The following is a 14219-nucleotide window of genomic DNA, read 5'->3' as shown; positions in this document are numbered from 1 at the left end:
TGGGAAGCTTTCAGATGTCACAGGGTTGTAGATAACATTTGAACATATGATTAGCTTTTGTGAGCTGTCTTTAGAAACCTTACATTTTTCCCCCCCGCACCTTAGCCAGAGATCCTTCCCTTGAGGTTTCGGGACACTTAAAATGTTGCTTTGACAAAAATCAAGGATGTGGAGAAGTTTTTCCTGTGTGATGTCACTTTGCTGCCCTTTATAAGCCTCTGCAGAAGAGAAGGGAACCTATCTGAGGATTCACACCCCAGACACAGGCGACCAAGGGAAAGCGAGAAGCACAAGGGCGTATCAAGTTGCAGACATCGACCAACAGCCAGGAACGGCGAGCCATGCTGCAGACCAATCCCTACAGCTGCCTGGGGTACACGCTGCTGGTACTCTGCAGCCTGAAGGCTACCCTCGCCTTTCCCAACTCCTCTCCACTGCTGAATCCCAGCTGGGGGAATGGAGATCGCCTGATGCACCTCTACACAGATACAGAGAGGAACAGCTTCCATCTCCAAATCAACGCTGATGGCTACGTTGATGGTGTTCCTCACCAAACCATTTACAGTGAGTAGCTTACTATGGTCCCTGAGTCTTCATGGGAGCAGGGGAGGGAGAACAAGACTTTTGCTTTCTCACTACCTCTAAAAAATCCCCTCCTCTCGTTAGGCAGGCAGACAGACGAGTATAGCTATGGGATGGAAAACATACATAATTACAATCCTCCTTTTGTTTAACAAATAAACAAAATCACTCCAAAGAAATATAGTGGATGGGGAATTTCATTCCTCGCCTAAGAGAAGTGAAGTCCTATGGTTTCTGTGATACTCCGTGAGCAAAAGCTACCTGAATGATCCTTCACTTCATGATTTTACCCACAGCTTCTTGGGGAAGTTCCTAGTAGAGGTTGGTGATGACATCCCCCAAATAGCTACTTCCCACTGCAGTGACAGTATTACCAAAGGAACTGCACTGAGGGAACTCACCACAGCAGTGGTGGAAAACCCATAGCATCCGTAAAATCTTTGTTTTGGGGTAGAGAGCTGATAACTACTAAAACTGATTCTAATGTGCCCAGAACATGGGTATGCAAAGGTCAATTAAAAAGGGGGAAACTACAAAAGGCCAGGCTGTCATAAAAGAAGTGCTAAGCCTTTGGGATTCACAAGAAGTAACTATTCCCTACTGCAACTAAAAGATTCTCAAATGGTCTTATCATAGTTTATTTTCACGGAAAACTAAGGTATTCTTCTTCCTTTGCTGAATACCTGGCTCAAACACTATAGTTAGTAGAAAAATGGGGTTTTTTTTAAAACTTAGGGTTCTTTCACAGCATTCCAAAAGTATGTCTCTTTTAGCAGCACTCAAATCACAAGCAGCTAGGCATCATAAAGACATGTTTATTATTATTGCTGCCTAGCGTCTTCTTCATCCACTCAATTAAAAACGTAAGCATATGTAATGATGTTTTTACATAGGTATATAAGGAGCAAAGGATGTTTTTAAAAGGTATAGTTTAATCAAGGTGAAAGAAGGATCAAGTTCTGCTATTTTATTATTTTTTTTAGGAATGAAACACTTCCAGGGATGTTTGCACTGTCTTGTTATTCTTCCTGCGTATTTAAGGGTTTTATAAAACTCATTTTAGCTATGTTGGTCAAGAACCAATGTGATGTTTTAGAGAACACCAGCCAGCAAAATACCATGTTTTGCCCATATCTGCCATGAAGCAAATACACCAGTGTTTGGAATGGTGGAGCAGGAAGGGTGGAAATCAGACAGCAAAAGGGGTCATGAAAAGGAGGGTGACTGAATCTCTGCCAGGTCACCATGGTACCACTGAGACGCCGGATAAATGAGAAGTGCAAAGTTCGGTAGCAGGGCTGCAATAACCCCCTGCAGCTGCACAGGCTGGGAGGAGGCTGGATGTCTACGGCCTGCCTGGGTAGGACCTGAGGGTTACGGCAGGCACTGAGTCAAAATATAAGTCAACAGCACACTCACTTTGAGAGGATGGCCAACCACCTACTGTGGTCAGCAGTTCAAGGGAAGTTGTTGTTCCCACTTTACTCGGCACCGGTGAAACTGCTCTTGGAGCACTACGGCATGGAGAAACTGGAGCTGGTCTGGTTTTTCAAGATGGTCAGGGGCCTTGAGCACAAGCTATTGGGAAAGGTTGAGGGAGCTGGGCTTGTTTAGTACAGCAAAAAGGAGGTTAAGGATAATCTAATACCACAGGGCAGCCACAAAGATGAGGGAAACAAACTCCCCTTGGTAGTGGCTGATGACAGAACTAAGGGCAATGTCCCCAGGCTGTGGTTTGGGACTTCAGCGGGGATGTTAGGGAAAAAAAGTTGTCTTTGGGAGGTTAATGCAGCACTGGAACAGGGCACCCGGAGAGGTGGTGGCATCTCCATCCTGGGAGCTTTCCAAAACTCAGACGGACAATGCCAGAGCTAACCTGATCTAGGGTGGGCAATAGTCCCAGGCCATGCAGAAGATTGGTTCAGACCCCCAGAAGACACTTCTAGCAAGAGCATCTGTGGATCTGTAAGGCAACAGTGCAGTGTCAAATTGGGTCCTGGATTTGACATCTTTGTTTTTCTAAACAGGTGCCCTGATGATCAAGTCCGAGGGTGCCGGCTCAGTAATAATCACAGGTGTGAAGAGTGGACGCTACCTGTGTATGGACATGAAAGGAAACATTTTTGGTTCGGTGAGTGACCTTTACTAAGACTCAAGACTGAAATGCGGGTGCAGTCTGCTACTGTTGCGCCTATTTCCTCAGCTGGGGCAGATCTGTATAGCTATGGTAGGAGGATGCAGACTTAAGCGAGCTGAGGACCTGCCACTTAGGTTAAACTTTCTTCTCTTCTTGGATTGTATTGAGTTGTAGAGCTGACAAAAATCATCTGAGTTCCTGCTCAGGTAAAGGAGGGCAGAATGAGATCCAGTGATGGACCAATCTCAATTCCTGCTGTAGCGTAGCGCCATGGGTTGGGAGTAGCTCGAAGAATGCAGCCCTCTGAAAGAAAAGAATGTTATCACTGTAATACCTTTGCTGAAAACACGGGCATGCATCTCAGATCTACATTTGACTAAGCCTGAATTGCCCGAGTTACAGAGCTGGCAGATCAGAAAAATGCCTGCTGCAAGATCTCATCCCTCTTTCCGTCTTTAATCGTCACTTGTCGTTCACCAAATCCCTCTGCTCACAGGTATCATGTTTTTTCCCTTAAGCATTACTTCAGTCAAGAGGACTGCGTGTTCAACCACAGGACGCTGGAAAATGGATATGACGTGTACCAATCTCCCAAACACAACTTCTTGGTTAGCTTAGGCAGGGTTAAACAAGCTTTCTTCCCTGGCATGAATCCACCACCATACTCCCAGTTTTTGTCCAGGAGAAATGAAATCCCTTTGTTTCGATTCAACACACCTGAGCCCCACAGAAATACTAGAAGTGCAGATATCGATCCGATGGATCCTCACCAGATCCTGGTCCCGCAGAGAAAGATCTCCGCGTTCGGATCTCAGTTGCAGCAGCAAGCAGACTTTTCCCACATGCCCAGAGAACCCATGAGAATCAACCAGAACGACGTGGTCAACCCAGATGACCCACACGCCATGATGGACGCCAGGAGGTACGCAAGTCCTCGCTTTTATATTACAAGATAACTGTGGCCTCGCCACTTGCAAATTGAAGACATGGGCAAATATAATAGGCAAAAGGAACCATCTGGCATGCTCAGTCTGAATGTCAAAATGGCTATTAGAAACCTGAAAGACACTGGGAAAAAAAATCCTCAATTTCAAATTTCATGCTTGGAGATGACAGTTTACCAAAAAAACAAGTTGGACATTTTCCAGTTGGCGTTGTTTTACTGGAAAGAAGATACATTTTTGAAAAGAATAATACAAACCAAACATTTTAGGGTCTGAATCACCTTAAGTATGCATCAGTGAAAAAAAGAATTCACTTGAATGAGACGAGAAACCGATGTTACGTTACTGATGTAACTGGGAAGAGACCTGGAGCATCTGAGATGCCAACAGAGGCAGGGAATCCTCTTAGTAGCACCGTCCCTGGCTGTGCAAGCACAGCAGACAAACCGACTGATGGTGTGTTATATTATTATATAAAAATTACTATATATGTTTTTAGCTGTTAAGTTGGAGCTTCAGTCTCTTTTCACACCTATACAAGTCAAAAAGTGACTATTTTGCTGTCATAGGAACAGCACACACGGAAAACTGGAGTAACTGGCAGGAGAACAGGACAGGATCAAAGGTCTTGTGTAGAAAGAGTAATTTCTGACACTTATTGAACCCAAGCTGAGGTTTGGGAAACAAAGAGGGGAGTCCCACTGTCCCTCAAGTGCTTCTTTATCATACTTCTATATTCACTAAATTCTAGCATCACAATATGGAAATATAATGTAGTGACATCCATTAGTTTTGCATATTTCCAGCCCAGAGAGAAGTACCAGGGTTACTAATAATCCACAGTGTGTTAAACAGGATGGTTTGTTTTGCACACTGCTGAACTATACAGGGGAAAAAAAAAATCCAAACAATTATGCCTTATAAGCATCAAACTATTAATAGCTCATGAAGACTCTCATCTAATGAGTGAAAATTAGGTTTGTACTTAGAAAAGGAGAATTTACGTTTAGCATCCATGTTTCTATTTAGTTTTGAGCAGGTATCAGATGCTTTATACTTGTAAGAGTGAAATTACTTTAATATTAATCAGATTTCTAATGTTGACAAAAACTTTTCCCAAGATTGGTATATGTTATGGGTAAGTTTACCTATCAGAAGCTAACATCCATATACACATCTGAAGTTTACAAATCTTCAGTTAAGATATCTGCAGAGCAGAGATTTTTATTGTAATTTAGGTGCCAAATTGTTAGCTGGTAGAATTCAGTATAGTTGACTGGTTTTAATGGAGCTATATGGTTGGACTTGATGATCTTACAGGTCTTTTCCAACCTTAATGATTCTGTGATTCTGTGATATTCATTTCCACAAGGACTCTGAAAATTGTGTACATACTTTGCTATTTTTCTCCCTTATTTCTTTTCATTTTGATTCGATCTTCTGGTAATCTTAAATCTGTGTGGTTTTGAAAACGTTGTTCTTGATCTACTCTGCAGAAATCAATAGCACAGTACTGACGAGCTGCATGAATATCCAGTGTGCTAGATATTTGAGGAGAGCTTTTTATTTTGGTGTGTGTGCATTTTCTGCATGTCAAGATGCAGATTCTTCTGTTTCGTTTATTTAGTATATTCAATAGCCTGACAACAGTCTGAAAATGGTACATTTGTCCCAAGTGTGCTCATAGCAATAATCCAAAAGACCTTAGACTAAATTCTGGTCCTGTTCTTTTTTCTGTCTCATGAAGTAACTCACTGAAGCCACTGGAGTTACAGCAGAGTAACAAAATCAAAATAAGGGCCCCTGTGTTTCTTGCTTTCATTGGAATTGCTCTGGATTTAGCACAGGGTCTGTCCTGCTGACAGCATTTAAAATCACCTCTTTTTTTTTCTTCCTATATATGTATATGTATAGGGTACACGATATCTCTTTATCTACAACATCCAAGTTGTTACATTAGAAAAATCATAGGGTCTGATTCTGCTGTCAGAATAGTTTTTCCTACTTGGAGTGATTCCTAATTCATATAAGTTCTTAGGAGCACAAGACAAGCCAAATGATTAGGATTAGACCAAGAGTTCTGCCTCATAATTTGTTGTTTGTCATCCTCTAAACTCATCATGGTTTCAAAAGGAAAGGAGTGATTCTAACGGATTTAGGAGCATTGCAGGGCGGGCGGATAGTTGTGTATTTTCTGGCTTATTCAAAATACAGCGAGACTTTTTACCTTGCTGTCTATACAGTGGGGAGGTGTGATTTTATTTGTACGTTCTAGCTTTGTAATTTTACTTGATTCCTATACCATTCTTCTTGGCTTTTGCTCCTTGATAACTCTAGACTGCAATTACACGAGCAAAGCTTTCATTTTGCACAAATCGTTGTAAGCTCCGCAGAGCTCTCTAGGACTCCAAGTCAACGGACCTACAATTTGCATCATGAAAAGTTCTGTCTCTATCCATATCAAACTTTGATGGGAAATGTCGGTGGGGTTAAACCCCTATACCATCTCCATATTTGTACATTAGAAGAAAATAAGAAGGGTTGCTCATTCCATCAGTAGCCAGGGGATTTAATCCCTAAGCTAAAAGTGAATGCATAGTGGCTTTTGCATCAAAAAACCTATCTGCAACTATGGAGAACTGTATCGAAATGTCAAAAGAATTAATTCTTCAAAGGAGATGCTGGCCATCACCAGCTAGTAAGAAAGCATTACTTATTTATATTGCAATATTTATTTATTTATTTGAGTGGGTTTTAAGTCCCACAGAATATTTATAAGTATTTATAACAATGTATTACAGAGACTGTTTCCTTTTGTAAAAGTACCAATAAACTTTTCCTTCTTGCCAAATGGTGGATTCTGCATCGTCTGTTCAAACTCCCCCTTCCAGAAGGACCTGGGTGAACAAATGGTACTAGCTGTGTCCGAAAATTCTTGTGTCCCACTGGCCCCTGTGATTTTCAGCCTCATAGGTTGCAGCTTCCTGGGTGTTTCACGCGCCACAACCATGAAAGTTCTGTGAAAGATGATGAGGAAAACAAAGTCTTCGTAGGTCTAGACTGACCATGAAGGGATTGTCACCTTTACTGAGAAACAACTTCCGCAACCCAAAAGCAATGGAAAACCACTGGCCTAGCAGTTTGGTCCTGCTAGGAAATACTTGTGATCCTGGCTCTGAGATCTTGGGGTAAAAGATACCTGGTAATTTACCATTACTGCTCACTTATTGCTGCTCATACGAAATATTCTAACTCCATTCCTAGGGCTATGCTAAGGCTCTGTTTTGCAGCAGGCAGGTCACAGCTTGAATACATTGCGGATACCACCCTCATGGTTCTTTCCTGCAACGGTCCCCGGGCCCACCAAGACCCATCAGAGAGCTGCAAAAGGGCAAGTGCCTGTGGGTCTGACAGATTGCCTCCTCGCAGCGCTCCCCCTCACCGCAGACACTCCGTGGAGCTCTGCCGTAGCCGGTAGCATCATTTGCGTCTGCTGTGGTGCCAATACCAAGAGAAACATCACATTACTACCAGGTACCACTGTACTGTTGCGCTTTGTGGGACAGTGGTCTTCGGTGGGAGGGTGGTCAGGTGGGTGGGGAACTTTCCTCTCTTCTCCAAGATCCCTTTCTCCTCCCGTTGCTAAAGTTTAGGTCCATGGACTTCAAAGGGGGAAGAAGCACAGCAGGAATGTGCACCAGAATTGAAGCATATCAGAGATTTAATAGATGCCAAGGTACCGCAAAAAAAGCATCTGGTATCTCTTAGTCTCCCACACACTTGAAATCTCAGTACTGCCTTGGGACTGTTCAAACCCATTCACAGTAAGCTCTGCGCAGTGAAATAAGAAGAAAGGATGCTGCAGAGGAGCCGTGGCCCCAGAAACCATCTCTGCCACCTCTCTCTCTTTCCAAGAGCAGGACAAACACGAAGGTTTGTTCAGTTGTGGTCTCTCCTTGTCCAGAAAGCTTGCTCTGTTGTGAACCGGAACTGCAACTGGATCTTAAAGCAAGGAAAAAACGCTGAGAAAGAGGAACAGTCCAAAGACTGTCGTTTTATGGATCATGAGGTGTTATCAGAAATAATTTCTGAGACTGTTTTCTCCATGGAGTAACGCAAATAAAACACCAAGCATCCGCAAGGTACCTTCGCACAGCAGTGAAGGGGACAGCATGGGTGATAATGGTAGGAAGATCAACGAAATCCAGACTGCCTCTTCCTGGTGTCCTTCTAAAAGCAGACACTTCCTAAAAAAAGCACTTGATCCCCATCTCTAGGCCAAACAAATCCTGGGAAAAGCAACCGGAAAGTGAAGCGACTCTTTTTCTAGAAGTGTCTGTAAATGGTGACACTAAAGAACAGTACTTGAACGGCAGTGTGAATGGAGACTCTTGAAGGACATCTGAAAAGGTTTAATTGGGCCTTGTTTATTTATTTACTAAATATAGAAAGCTTTACCATCTAACTCTTTAAGCCCATATTGCTACAAAGGACCAGCAGAAAGCTGGACTGCAAGTAAACTAGTCCGTGTATGTACACATCTGAAACATTTTTCTGTAAAGATGTTTTTCAATTTTCATTTTTCAGGTACAACCAAATTAAAGGGTCAGCAGAATCAGGTGTATTGGCCTTTTTATGGGTAACGTGTGCCTGCAAAGTGAGGGGAGCAAAACAACTGCGATGAGTGCATTTCTCACGACTGAGAACAAAGTGCCAGGTAGACGTCACCCATCTGTGTTCCATCCCTGCTTCTTTGGCCTGGGTGGGGTTTTGGAATTACAGTAGCTTCATGCCTTGATGTAACCTTCTACCTTCCCTCCAGAGACCCTCACATTGCCTTTGGCCAGTCCTCTCTCCTTGCAGAGCTGCTGAAGATGCAAGGACAAGGGGCAGAGGGGACCGAGCTGGCCACTTCAAGAGCCCCCGGCTATTCTTTCTATTGCTAAATTTTATCTCATTGCAAACTGTGTGATTTTAGAAACTGCTCTTCAGTAATAAGCCTGTAACCCTGTTTGATAACAGTACCAGACGCTAGTGGTGCCCAAAGCCCAGAAGAAAAAGGCTATTGCGAAACACTGATCAGCCCCCGAGTCTTCCTGTGGCACGGGCTGGGCTCGTGGTGGACTTGCCAGCACGAGCTCAAACGTTGTTAGTGCTTCAGGCGTAACGGGGAAGCATGAAGTACCTTCTAGCACAAGCTGCGTCTGCCCAGTGTAACACGGGCGTGGGCAACCACTGGTTCTGCTCACCTGCCCGCTGTGCCGGCTGTTGCTAGGCTCTTCTCGTCACCCACCATCCTATCTTCCCCTACCCGCTTCTTCATCCCTTAGCTTGATTTAACAGGGATTCACCCTCTTTTTATATTTCTTATCTGATTCTGGGCTTTTTATAAAATCACAGACATTCAGAGGAAGTCCATGGCTAGGAAAGAAAGGGGTTCATATGGGGGATTTGTGTTGAAGTTGAAAGACAAAAAAAATTTCTGCACCCTTTTCACCCAAACGCCTGTCTTTTTCACAAGGATGAATGAAGTTTTATTTTTATGAGCCATGTATGCTTGCAAAAGAAGCATGAAAAAAGAGTGCTAGTGCTAGTGCACAGGTCTCAGACGCTACCAGGAGATGAAGACTATGACGCGTATTTGGCTACTCAAAGAAGTAAGAGAACCCTTAAGTTTTTTTACCTGGAGTTGTTGTTCTAACAGAGGAAGACAGGACATGAAGGGTCACACCTGGTCCCGACTCCTGTTCCTGACAGTGACCAGTACCAGCCAACTGAAAGGACGGGCCCAATAACAATACCGTAGCAACTGGGGTTTTTCCAAGACCTGTGACACTGTTTTAGATCCTAAAGCATGAGGATTCACACATCTTCCAGTGCTCTTGCACTTCCTTTTAATCTTTACTCCTTTAATTCTCTAAATCTTCATTAACCTACTATGCATCCTATTCTACTTTGCATCCTGGTAAATGCTTGATCTGGATAATATCTTACAGAAATCTGAGTATTTTGCTTAGTAACTTAGTTGAGGGTTGTGTGGTTTTGCTGAAGCAAGGGAAAGCTGCACCCTGCAGACAGCAGCTTGAATAAGACCGCAATCCCGTTCCAGGACTCTGGGTAAATCCTCATCCCCAACAATTCTTCTCTCTATTCCAACAACATCTGGCGCATAAAACAGGAGTCTGTTTGCTGAGGTAAAGGCACAAGCCTAGATACAGCTCAAATGTTTTTAGAAGGGAGAAGAACTGATTTTGAGACTCAAGAAGCAGTAAGATTGGCAAGTGAACTAAATTTAACCTCAATTTCTACGATTACTTTGGTGGTTTACTGAGCTTGAAATGCTTCTGTGAAGCAGGTCGCCCCTTCTCTTGCCCTACTCTGAGCATCTGAATGAGATGCAGGACTTGCCCCATTCACCTGCCCAAGAGTGAACTTCATTGCTGTCTGTTAGCTTTCAGGGTAAGCACCACGCCTAGGAAGGCACAGGTTAGAAAGAGCAACTTCCTCAAGCGAAATATTGCCTGCTCATTCCCCCCAGAACTAACCATGCATTAAACAGCAACCCCCGGATCTATCAGTAAGAGGAAATCTTTTACAAAATGCTGTTGGTGCTCATCTGAATAACTCAAGGTTTTCGATTGATTTAATTCGGGTCATTGTCTTCCATTTTCAAGGTAGAGTTGCCTTTCCCAGCTCCTCCTTGAAAGTGCCAGAATGACACATAGCATTGCAGGTGAGATCCCATCAGTGCTTGTACACCGGCACTAATGACTCCTCACCTTGACCAGAGACACCTTCCAGGATCAGGTTTGTCTTTCTAAATGCACCACCAACTACCAGTAGCAAGTCAGAACTTAACATTACCCCAGCTAATTCTCCTCCTTTGTTGTTTTCAACAATTATCTTCCAGCTTGTAATGGACGTTATTGTCATTGGTATCAAAGTGCCTGAGCTGGCAGTCTGTAGTAGCTGGTTTCGTGCCATGTCTTTAATTTCACTCCTCAAATTCATCAGTTCTTCCTCTGCATGATATTCTGACCCACGTAGTTATTGGTGGTCCTTCCTCACTAACATTTCCACATTCCTATATTTTTATTCAGAGTCATTACCAAAAAATTTCCCCATGAAGAATTTAAATGTTAACTTTACCCCAGCTCAGTGCTTGACCTCGGACACTACTACCTACTCATATGCCCATAAATTGCTTGCATACCGGCTTCACCGTGGTTTTTTTTTCTAGTAACATCTATCTTTTCCAGTTGAGCTGATGGTTTCCATCATGGCATTGTGTCAAGTGTTCAATTAAAATCCACGTAGATCACATTCCATCATTTTTCTCTTGCCTAGACATCAATTATTCCATCAAAGAACTATCAGTTCAGTCTAACGTAAAACCCCATTTAATTATATTCCAGGTTTCATTTACCTCTCTTGTCTGTAATTACATTCTCCTTCAGAATTTCTTCTAAAGTGCTGAATGTTATTATGGTCAAACTAACAGTTCTGTAAGATTACTTTGTCCTCTGTTCTCAAATAAAAAATATTTTATTTCCTATTCTCTAGTCATACAGTTCCACGCCCAACTTGACAGATCTATTTAAAATACTTGCTTACGGATGTGTAATTTTAGATGTTCTTTCAGAATTCTGGGATAAAGATTAGTCATTTCCCCTGACAGGAGCATATTAAATTCTTTAATTCTTGGCTTTTAAATGTGGTATTTTCCCTATCCTCATTCCCATTATCCATCCCCTTTTGCCCTTGTGTTCAATACTGCTGTAAATGAAGTAATTAATTTTGGGGATGTAATTTAAGACTATCTAATCTCTATTCCATCCACATACTGCAACATTTCTGATACTCCTTTCCTTGTTCTCTATTTTGATAGACACGTATCTCAAGATGTTTTTGCTACTTAATTTACTTTGCAAATTCCCATCATTTCATATCTAAGGTACAACATTCTATATGATATAACTTTCTACTCCTTATAGGCTCTCTTCCCAGTATCAGTAACTCCTTCTGAGCCGATTATTGATCTAACTGGGCCTGGAGACCTTCCCTGTAATTTTTTCCTGGTTGGGATATAACTTCTAGATAATTTTTACATCTCTGATTTAAACAAGCAAAGGTGTTCAGGTAGGACAGTCATGGAGTCACACAGGGCTCCCTGCGTGCCAGGAAACCCCAGAGATGTTTGCAGGTGACACTGGAACTACCTCAGCACAGAAGACCTGCCCCAACAGCGTTGGATTCACCACGCACAAAGAGAGCATCCACACAGCAGGTCTGCCATATCCACGGGTGTCAGGGCAGCGGCTTGCATACCGCGCGGTTGATTTGTGCTCACGCAGCTGCTGTTTGCCTGGGATTACTATACATCCAAAAACCTCAGGCTCCTGGCCAAAGCCCTCACAAGAGGGACACATCTGGGGAAAATCTGACATATTTTAGGTCCAGGCATGTGGGTTGTGGATCTGAGGCAGTCTCATGAAATACCAAAAGCTTGGCTAGAGAATGCATCTGATCTAAATTCTGTACTTAAGGAAAAAAAAAAAGGGGGGGGGGGGAACCCAACCTCCTCCGATTGCAAAGACAGGGCTATGTCTGGAAAACAAACCCAACAGAGAAGTGTGGGAATAGAGCAAAAATCTTGAAAAATACTGATACTTCAGAGGAAGGAAACTGTGATGCTCCCAGAGCACTCTGCCAAAGCGCATGCCTGATGACCACTAGACATTTAGCAGAACTGCTGGGAGATGATGTTGGTGGAGCCAAAACTGAGGAACAAGTGTGCTACCATGCAGGGAACTTGGAACTCCTCTTTGCCTCTCCTGTCACCTCTTTTAAATCAAGCCCAGCCTGGTAAAACACTGCTTAAACATGAACGTCGACTTTATCAAAGGAGGTCACAACTTCTCTACCTTTGGAAGCATCACGTTTTTGGGAGCAGAATACCACCGGACTCTTCAGCAAAAGAAAACATTAGCTGAGAAAGGAGGGGACCAAGTTTCCTCTTGATCTTGGTGATCTCCACCGTCACCTTTTCTTCTCCTATTGTGCATCTGAAAAAGTCTGCCTAGACAGCTTTTATTTTAACCTTCACCAGTTTAAAACATAATTTTCAAGTACACACAGGTTCCCTCAGATCTGACTATAGGCCGTTACATCAGCAAGCTGAGATGTTTCTAACATTTGTTTCAGCACTGTTTTCCTACAAAGGTATTGGAAAGGAATGTACCTTTTTCTTATCACTTGAAATTCTTATAATCCTGGTAATGCATTTAACAGCACAACGGGCTTTCACAGCCTCTCTTACATCTTGGCAGCTACAGCTGAGAATCCACCCTGTAGTTAACGCCTTGTCTCCTGCTGCTAATTAGAGACTGGCATTTCACAAGGACAAAACATTCATTGCCCACCACTGAGTAATCCCTCAAATATTTATGTCCTGCTACTATTCCTAACAGAATCATCTATAACTGAAGCTCTCCTTTCCCATGATCACAATAAACTGTACGGAATTACTGTACAAATGTACAAGGGTCACTTTATTAAGAGCAGGAAGAAAGATTTCATCTCAGTGTCGATTCAAAGACTTAAAAAGACCAGTACCATACACAGACTTAAAGAAAAAAGGCTTACAATTAACTTCAGAAGCTTCCAAAATTACCAATTTACTTTTTAATGCATAGAGAAGCTTACACCTGATATAACAAAGGTGAAATAAAAAGTGTAACTTTATTAGGGTGGGCTATAAGATCACCTAGGCCAGATACTTAGGGAAAGAATACAACAGGGCAACTGCAGAACACGCTTGACTGCTTATACTCCCCTGGCCACTGGCAGATGTGTTTGCACCAATTTAGTGTGTTTTACAAAGTCTTAATTAGGAGACTCGGGCTCTCGAGTGTTTCATTGAAAAATGTTACTTCATTAACATAGGAGCTGTTTAGAAAACGCGAACGGTTTCACGCTTTGATATTTTTCATGGTTAGACACTATGGTACCTGCTGCTTGCCCTACGTAAGAGTTAATGCAAGATGAAAGAATTCGTTAACAACAGCTTAAAGAAAACAATCATAAAGACAGGTTTCTTAGGATGGGTCTAAATTTTAAACATCTACAAATGCATGAAAGAAGGTAAAACACTATAGAGGAACAGCCAAAAATCCCTACGGGAAGAGTACTACCCAAGAAGCGGCAAAGGATTTAACAAATAAGTAATGTCCCCCTAAGGTATTTACCTCATCAGTAAGAACAGAATGTTAATTAACCTGCTGGAGGGTAGGCAAGAAAGAAGAAGGAGTCTTTTAAACTAAGGGAAGCACAGAAATCACAGGTGTGTTTTGAAATATTTGACAAAAGTTACCGACTTACACAGGAAAACTTATTAGGTCTCCACTCATTTTCTAGCTGATGAAGGATGCACGTTCTCAACTTGGTTACTCTGGCTTCAAGAAGCATTATTGGCATGACTGACCAGATTCAGGACACGGCAATTACAGAAAAGTTCAATCTATTTAAAGCACCAGCAGGAGGGTCTCCTGCTACGT

At 42.6% G+C, this 14219-nt stretch overlaps 1 protein-coding gene across 1 annotated transcript; it reads left to right on the top strand.

Moving 5' to 3' along the window:
* The first annotated feature begins 335 nt into the window (after positions 1–335).
* FGF23 (fibroblast growth factor 23) lies at positions 336–3675 on the top strand. Its single transcript, XM_009811096.2, has 3 exons — positions 336–564; positions 2610–2713; positions 3238–3675. Exons 1-3 carry the CDS (start codon positions 342–344, stop codon positions 3673–3675), a joined length of 765 nt encoding a protein of 254 aa, XP_009809398.2. The 5' UTR covers positions 336–341.
* Positions 3676–14219: the final 10544 nt, after the last annotated feature.

The sequence above is a fragment of the Gavia stellata genome, chromosome 4, assembly GCF_030936135.1.
Source record: "Gavia stellata isolate bGavSte3 chromosome 4, bGavSte3.hap2, whole genome shotgun sequence".
Taxonomy (NCBI): Eukaryota; Metazoa; Chordata; class Aves; order Gaviiformes; family Gaviidae; genus Gavia; species Gavia stellata.
The sequence above is the reverse complement of the archived record's forward strand: the minus strand, read 5'-3'. Positions and strand labels throughout refer to the sequence as shown.